This window comes from Tyto alba, unplaced genomic scaffold (genome assembly GCF_018691265.1).
Source record: "Tyto alba isolate M040663 unplaced genomic scaffold, T.alba_DEE_v4.0 Super-Scaffold_29, whole genome shotgun sequence".
Taxonomy (NCBI): Eukaryota; Metazoa; Chordata; class Aves; order Strigiformes; family Tytonidae; genus Tyto; species Tyto alba.
The window spans coordinates 8,617,610-8,625,978 of record NW_024881303.1 but is presented as its reverse complement, the minus strand read 5'-3'; the positions used below and the strand labels follow the sequence as shown (position 1 = coordinate 8,625,978).

The 8,369-nt window shown below is 46.9% G+C and overlaps 1 protein-coding gene across 1 annotated transcript; it reads left to right on the top strand.

Moving 5' to 3' along the window:
* The first annotated feature begins 710 nt into the window (after positions 1-710).
* GPHB5 (glycoprotein hormone subunit beta 5) lies at positions 711-3,005 on the top strand. Its single transcript, XM_032996340.2, has 2 exons — positions 711-905; positions 2,817-3,005. Exons 1-2 carry the CDS (start codon positions 711-713, stop codon positions 3,003-3,005), a joined length of 384 nt encoding a protein of 127 aa, XP_032852231.2.
* The last annotated feature ends 5,364 nt before the right edge of the window (positions 3,006-8,369 follow it).

Sequence of the window (8,369 nt, the reverse complement as noted above, 5' to 3'; positions counted from 1 at the left end):
CTGGGAGGTGCTGAGATTACAGCACAAATTCAGGGGTGCTTGGCTCCTAATTTAGGCTAAAAGGTAAGTGAGATAAATACAGAATTAAGTGTCCAGGTCAAAATGCTGGTGTTACATGCAGACCTAGCCCTGTGGAATGCATGGAGCTGCATCTGTGCTGCTTTCCCCTCCATGCAGCAAAGCAGGGAGCCTGCCACCTCCCATAGGTGTGCGTGACAGACAGACAGACAGACAGAGCCCTTCCACACTGACTCTGTCAGGGACTTCAGCCAACAACATGTGTGTGCACTGAGAGAACCACCAAAGGCCTACATGGCTACTGGCCTGGTGCAAGCTCTGGGCAACCCAAATGGAATGGTGGGAGGGCATATGCTGCAAAATAAACTTGCAATATGGAGATTTCAATGGGTCTGAGGCACTGGCTGGTGGCTTTATCTCTTCCAGACAAACCCCGCTGCTCTCCACTGAAAGTCTGCGTGCCGTTGCTGGCCGTTATATAGACCTTTTCACTAAGACTTTCCACTCCTGGGAGTGGGTGACCCCACATTCATATATCTGCTCATCTCTCAGACTGAATGAGGATGGGGACCAGTGTGTCTGAAGGCAGGAAAGGCTGTTCCAGGTTGAGCTGAGCCTGTGCACTGGTACTTCTTGCCTTCTGGACTGCGCTGGCTCTCCCAACCCTCCACTTGTCTCCCTTCTGCCTCAGCATGAAGCTCCGCTGCGTGATCCTGCTTCTCCTGGTGCTGGCCGGCTGCGGCGGCAGGCTCGAGGCCTCCGCCATCGACCTGCGGACCTTCACCGGCTGCGCCGTGCGAGAGTTCACCTTCCTGGCCAGGAAACCCGGCTGCAGGGGGCTGCGGGTGACCACGGACGCGTGCTGGGGACGCTGCGAGACCTGGGAGGTGAGGCTGTGCCTGGGGCTGGGGGTGCCTGGGGCTGGGGGTGCCTGGGGCTGGGGGTGCCTGGCTGGCACTGACATCCCTGGGTGGTGCTTCCCCCCCCCCAAGGAAAGCCCTCGGAAGAAACCCACCGAGCATTACAGAGCTTGCTGCTACCTATTCAACAGTCCTGTTCCACGATCCCCTCTCTACCACTATCAGCAGCATTTGCTGTCAGTTGCTCCCTCCTTCCCTCCGCTGCCTCAAAGGGGGATGCACATCCTCTGGTGATATTAATGAAGCACTTATGTTATACTTTTATTACGCAGTTTGAAAGCCTCTTACAGCTTGAACACTTAAGAAGAGGAGGCCTTTATTACTTTACTGGAAAAAATTCCTTTGAGATTAAGATGGAGCTCCCAACTGATAGGTAATATATTTAGTTCCAAAAAGCAAATCCCAAAGATAATGTCTGTTTCTAATCTGGTCCTGTTTTAAGTCACAGCCCTGTATAAATATGAAGTAGCTATGTTTTGGGGCTGTACAAGGGGAGAAAGAAAAAGCATAAGTGCATCTACACACACTTCAGAGAATGTGTTTCTGACTGTCATTGCCTTTCTGTCACTGGAAGGCTCAAGGGGCCAGACCCATTTAATTTATTCAGAGAATCCTCGAGTGTCTTCAGAGGGGTTTTGTCCACATGAAGACAAGGGCTCTGTGTAAGTCATCAGAGGATGAGCCACGGTCTGTGTGCCAGCTCTGACTGCTCTCGTTCACTGCTTGATTGGATGAGGGGAAAAAGCTACCACTAGCCAGATTTCCCCAGTGGGATAACGTTCCTTTGAGGGACCTCTTGTTGTCTGGTTTCCCCCACCCATGAGCTCCTCTGACAGCACAGACCTTGCCAACTCTCTTATCATACTGCAATACCACTGGGCTGTAGTTAAGCTGAATGCAGCTGGTTGTAGGCTCAACAGCTTCTAGAAAGCACCGTGGTGTACTTAGATGAGGGGGTTGGTAAGAGGGAGGATGTCTGGATATCTTCTTGCTGAAACGTTGCATCTGTTCTTTTCCATGCCATCGTTCTCAGTTCTCAGGGCAGGCTCTTTACACAGCACAGAGGGAAAGAAATTAAAATGTGTCCTGGCTGTGTTACCTTTGCTGTTTCCCATCAGCACAAGGGAGAGGATGACAGTGGGCTCTCATTCCTGTTTGTGCTGCCCCTTCTTGGAGTGTTTGGAAAATGGGTGCCTCTGTTGAGGAAAAACTCACTTTTCAGTGAAGACAATGCCACTGTCATACCATGTGGGAGTGTGGGTTTCAGGACCTTCAGGCTCCCATCATCTCATGATAGCTGAGATCTCTAGCCAAGCTGTTTTTCTCATGAGGACCTGCAGACTTCTATGCTGTCTGCTGTGCCGAGTACATCCCTCATGGTGTATATCCACTGGGCTTTGTGGGATGTGTAGCCTGACTGGGAAGACTGGTCTGGCTGAGAAAAAAACAGACATTTGGCACCTGGATGTACCTCTGCTCTTAGGCAACTTGTGCACATGGGAAGGTTTCCAGCAGAACGTGTTTTCTTTGATGGAAAACCTGTCCTTTTGGAAGAAAGCAGCTATTTTTGGCAAATGCGCATTTGGTTGAAACACTAGCATTCTGCTGAAAACCAGCTTTTTGGATAGGCTTTTGTCTTCCTCAAGCAGCTTTAATTGGAGCTTTATGCTTTAAACGAACAGAAACACACACGTACACCCACTCTTCTCCATGGCAGGCCTCCAAGAGGCAGGTGTTGAAGGATGTAACTTAAAAATTATTTCCACGGCCCCTTCCACCTGATCCAGTGTCTACCCTGTTTACACTAATCCCCTCGAGGAAACTGGGACTCCAGATTTGTCTTGCTTCTTGCCTGAGGCCAGCATTTCTCCCTCACAGAAACCAGTGCTGGAACCCCCTTACATCGAGTCTTACCACCGTGTTTGCACCTACAACGAGACCAAGATGATGACGGTGAAGCTGCCCAGGTGTGCCCCTGACGTGGATCCCTTCTACACCTACCCGGTGGCCATCCGCTGCGACTGCGACATCTGCTCCACTGCCACCACCGAATGCGAGACTGCCTGAGCTCTCCTTCCCCAGGTCAGGTGAGGAGGGACCAAATTCTTCCCTGGCTTCATACCCCTGGTACCACCAGCATTACAGAGGGTGTAAGTCAGTCCAGAATTTGATCTCACTTTGTACTGCTCTTAGTCATTGGCTTTTCTGGACAGATGAGGTTTAATCCCCTCTCCTCATACTGTTCAGTGCATTATTCCTGTAGAAATGTAGTACACAAAAAAAAAAAAAAAAAAAGATGCAGTTTCCCTTCCTTACAGGCTTTTCACACTGTGTGACCTTTCCTCATGCACAAAGTGCATATGGACTGAACAGTCACCAGGGGCTGAAAACAGGCCACAAAGGCATTACCACCTCTCTAAATGCCTCTCTATACATGTCCGGTTTTAGCTTCTTCCCAGTAATGTAAAAGCAATTACCAACATTTCCACCATTATGACCCCACCATTAGTTCTCCTTATCCTGAGGTCTATCAGAAATAACAGTCAATGAAAAGGCCTTAAGGCCAATGAAATGGAAATGGGTATTCAAATTGCTACCTTGAAATTAGGGTGAATGTATACTCAGCCCTGACTCAGCAAAGTACTTAAGGTCATGATTAAGTGCTTTGCTTAATATCAGTGGACTCTTAATTAACTGCATATTTCAGTAATTTGCTTAATTGGAGCTATTTTGTTGAAAAAAATCTTGCCTTGCAAGAGACAATTCCTTGGAAAAAAAGAGAGAAACACATTAAATCTGTAGAGCCAAAAGTGCATATCTTCCCATCTACTTTTGTCCAGGGATAGGAGGGGAACTGGCTTCACGTAGAATCAGCGAGACTCTGCAGAGCCCAAGGAGTCTCTCCTGACAATTTCCAGAGTTAGAGAGACCAAGCCAAAACACGATGATGATGGTTTGGTTTCAGTGAGCCCCTGGATGAGGTGGTGGGAAAGATGGGGGCTACAAAGAGTGTTCCCACGCTTCTCTGCGCTGCTCGGCTCCGTGGAGACCTGCTCCTCTGAGGATGCACACAGTGCTGAGGGCAGCCAGACACGCTCACGGGAAAGCTGTGGAGTGGCCAGTAACGTGGTCAGTGTGGGTGAGAGAAACCCAGGAGAGGAAAGAGAGCAGACATGCCCAAGGATGGTTCACACCTCCTCAGACCCATTATTTATAAACTAGGGGACACCTGGGAGCTGCTGCAACAGCCCCCCGGTGATCACAGCCACATAAGTGCCTTTGTCTTCTGGTTCCCACCTGCAGGACAAATCCATGTTCATCCTTCATTTCTCTCCTGGACAAAATGGAAAATTATGTGAAAGTAGGAAGATTTGCCAAGTGGGAGAGGCTCACAGGAGCTTACAAAAAAAAAATAAGACAGCTTCTCAGATAGCCATTAAGAGACAATTGCTGCTGAAAGTAATATCTGCACCTGCCTTCCCCCCGGTTAAGTGTCTTGTCTTATGGATGCAGTCTTCTTCATTTCCAGGGATGCATGCTTGAAACTTCCCCAAGTGTCCTGTCCTCATTGAGACAGATTTAATTTAACCTGTAATTTACTAGCTGCTGTATTTTTTTTTTTTGTCTATGGAACTCGTAAAAGCTGCACTGTAGTTGAGTAGGAAGGAGGTGATTTTATCACTCTACCTTCTGTAATTCTGAATAGACTGCTGTGTCAAACAGCAGCAGGAATAGTTTTATGCTGATGGAGAGTTTAACTGCCTTTTAAAAAGTCCTTGTGTTTTGTTTCAAATTGCATCTCACAATCCCTCTGATCTTGTTATTGTTTTAACTGGCATCACAACTATTACGGGAAACCTGCAAATTATTTTGTGTCCTTAATAAACATCAAAATTTCAGTACGAAAGCAATTTTAAGCAACATGTCCTTCTTTATTTATACATAGAGATTTCTTATGTAGAATATATAAAAGCTCCTACAAACTCTTTGCCAGAGCTGTGAACACCTGTGAAACACCTCCTTGATGCTGTTGGGAAGTCATTTCCTTCACTGGATTTCTCTCATGGAGTCTGGCTGTGCTATAGTCTCAGGATTAGAAGTAGGGTTAGAAAGTGGCAAACTTCCTTCTTTTGCATCCAACAGGAAATATGCGCTGTACCCGGATACGGTGAGACAGTAGGAACCTCAGCAAGTGTTCAGAAGAAAACACTGCAGGGTGTGAAAGAGGGTTTTGAATGATGCAGTAGCAGCCAGGCTGGGGGGCGGAAGAGGAAGAGTGGGAAGGATGTATTGACTGAAACCAAGCTAACACTTCTAGATGGTCTTTTAAGGAGAAGAGCAAAAGCTAATGGAGATGCCATGGATTTGCTGTGGGTGACAAAAGTACTGCTAATGCCAGAACCCACCAACTCATTTGACTGGTGCACATCCCTCTTCATCCAGCTCTACTGGGTTTCCACAAGTGGGCACACAACAGCGACTTTCAAGGAGCCAGCTTCATTCCTGATGCTGGTAATTGCAAATCTGGAGGTTTTTTTCCAGAAGTTATTACACTGCTAGATCTTCATTCTGTTAAATTCCCACCAATTTTGTTACTTGCAACCAGGTCTTTTGGCTTTCACATCCTTTATGCTGCAAATGGGATGGTATGTCCTGTATGAATTTGCAGGCAGGCTACATGGCCCACACATTTCAGAGCATGAGAAGCCCCTTCCCAGGTCACCTACAGCTCCTTGAGGGCATTTTAACGCTCGTTAAAGCCACAGATTTAAATTTCACCATCTCACTTGTCCAAAGCAGTTAAACAGCCCTTCTGTCTTCGGTGCATAAAATTGCAGGGAGTGTTTGTCACAGAGGCTGTCATTTCTCACATATTATCTCTCCCATGAAAACAGCTGCTGTTTTTTTTTGTAGCACATTGGTTGTTCCCTTTACCTGGACACTGACCAGCAGCACCAGACAAAAATCCTCACAGACTGCAATGTGGGCCTCTTAAAAGTGTAATTTGCCACTGCACATTTAATCTGGCATGATTTTTACTACCTAAAAGCAAGGGAAGGAAATTTTACTCTACATGTGTAAGGGGAACTTGACTTCCCTGGGAGAACTGTATTTGCAAAGCAGGGAGAGAGAGAGAAAATCTCCTTTGCAAAGCCTCGGTGTGGAACCCCTCACAGCTCTGCAGCCCCATCATGAAATATCTGCTGCAGTGAAGGGTCTTCTGTAAGAAGGGAGATGGCTGCATCTGCCTGATCAGGAAGGATAAGGTGCAGATCTGGAGAAGGCATGACTGTGCAACTTGGGGACTGTATTTGGCTCTTGGCTCTGCCCTAAACATGCCAGGTGAGGAGGGGCAAGTCAGTGGATTTCTTTGTGCCTCAGTTTCCCTTCTGGACACTGGGAGTGATGGTAGAGCTCATTTTTTTTCTTAGTGATGTGTTTTGGAGTGTATAGGCTTTAAGATCTCTTGTGACAAGTCGTATCTGTATCCTGCACAGCACTCAGCATCTCAGGTTTGTTGTCGCTTTTTGAACCTGAACAGCAATAGTCACAGTTGTGCAGTTCTTTGATTTTTCACAATACTTTCCTTGTATACGATGGTTACAAAAGTCCACCGGATCTTGAAGTTCAGCTCCCCTCATTCCCGTGCTTTAGTTGGTGTGCTCAGCCAGACTGACCATGCCAGTACATTTTACCCCCTCTTCAAACTGGAGTTACAGTGAGAGGGAGGGCAGGAAGCCTCCCAGGACACATGTTTCCTGCACTGACTGGATTTCTCTTAGGGGGACCCTGCTCTCATTGTCCTCACATGAAAACGTAGGAACCGCCACCCTGGGTCAGAGCAAGGGGCTGTCTCGCCCAATATCCTGCCATTGACAGTAGCCAGCCACGGATCCTCAGGGAAATGGGAAGGCATCGGGGCTGTGTAGAGGCATCCTTCCCTGGATTTTGCTGGCAGCAGTTCAGGAAGTTTCTGCTCTGCAGGGTGCATTTGGCACCTTGTTGTTAACCCCAGATGTGCGGGTCCTTCACACTGCTTCTTCCCAGACAGAATCTGGCCGTGGAAAGTCTGGTGACTACTACCAACTTCCTCCAGGGGCAGGTAAATAAAATATATTCCAGGCCACATGCTGTGCCCTCTTGAATTGTCCTGGCTCCTCTGGGGATGTATCCATTTATAGCAGCCAGGGCAGCAGTGCCTTTTTATTAGGAATAGGCCTTGCTACCCTTTGTCTTTGCTCTGAGAGCGAGTGCCCCAGGCAGGGGCTGGTTAATCCTGCTGAGGTTCACAAGCTGCAGAAACATGAAAAGAGCCTTTCCCTGGCAACATTTGCTTTAGCCCAGTCAGTATTAGGGATGTTGCTCAGGAATGGTGGGATTTATAGTCTTAATTTTGAAGACCAGACTAGCTCGTCAATGAAATTGCTTCTGGCATTGAAACCAATTGTAATGAAAAGCTGGGTAACAAAATCTCTATCTTTTTTTTTTTTTTTTTTAATTTAAATTTTTATTTTTCTTAATCCAAGATCCACATCTTCGCACTGGAAGACTGGAGCCAGTCATATTGTTGATTCCAGTCCAGCATTTAAGAGCTGTCTTTCCTCATGTAACTTCTTCAGCTCTTTAAGCATTTAACTTTCTCACTGACTCTCCCTGCCCTGAAGGTTACACATCTCATCATCTTCCTTTGCATCAGTTAGGGTTTGTTGGAGGGTTTTGTTATCCATGTATTAGGTTTGTCAGGGATTAACAAACTCCCCTGAAAACTCTTAGTGCTTGTGCTAACGCTTTTCCTAGCTGCTTTACCAAGAGAGCTCCAGTGTCTGCTAGGCTGCCACATGCTGTCTTCTCTCCAAAACACTTTAAATATTCACTCAAGGGAGAAAAAAATCCTCTTATGATGTTGTGATATGGTGGTGGAGACCACAGACAGTAATGGTAAGAACCCCTTATTAAAATAAATAAATAAATAAAAATAAAATAAAGAAAAAAGGAAGTTGTTTCTGAAAGAGTAACCAACCAGCCATCTTAATACTGGTGGAAGATGGGAGATTAGATATCTCCAGGCAAGCCACTTAGGGATACCCTGGGACCAGAGTGAGCTGAAGGCTGAGTGCCCACCAAGAGCCAGACCTGCAGGTCCCACATCTCCACCTTCCCATGTTCCCAGGCTGCACAGGGTTTGGTTAAGCAGCAGTTTCCCAAGAGGAACATTCCTGAGATGTGCAAACCTCTGAGGTGTCACCTTCTGTCTGACTCTCTGCAGGTGACACTGGGAGGTGCAGGCACTTCCAGGACCATCCAAAAGCAGCCCTAGATGTTAGCATCTGTTTTTTCTACCTGAAAGGTCCTGCAAGGTATATGTGATTAGCACCTGGGAAGATAAACACAGCACCACACCTTCACAAAATTATGCTGTCAAAATACTTC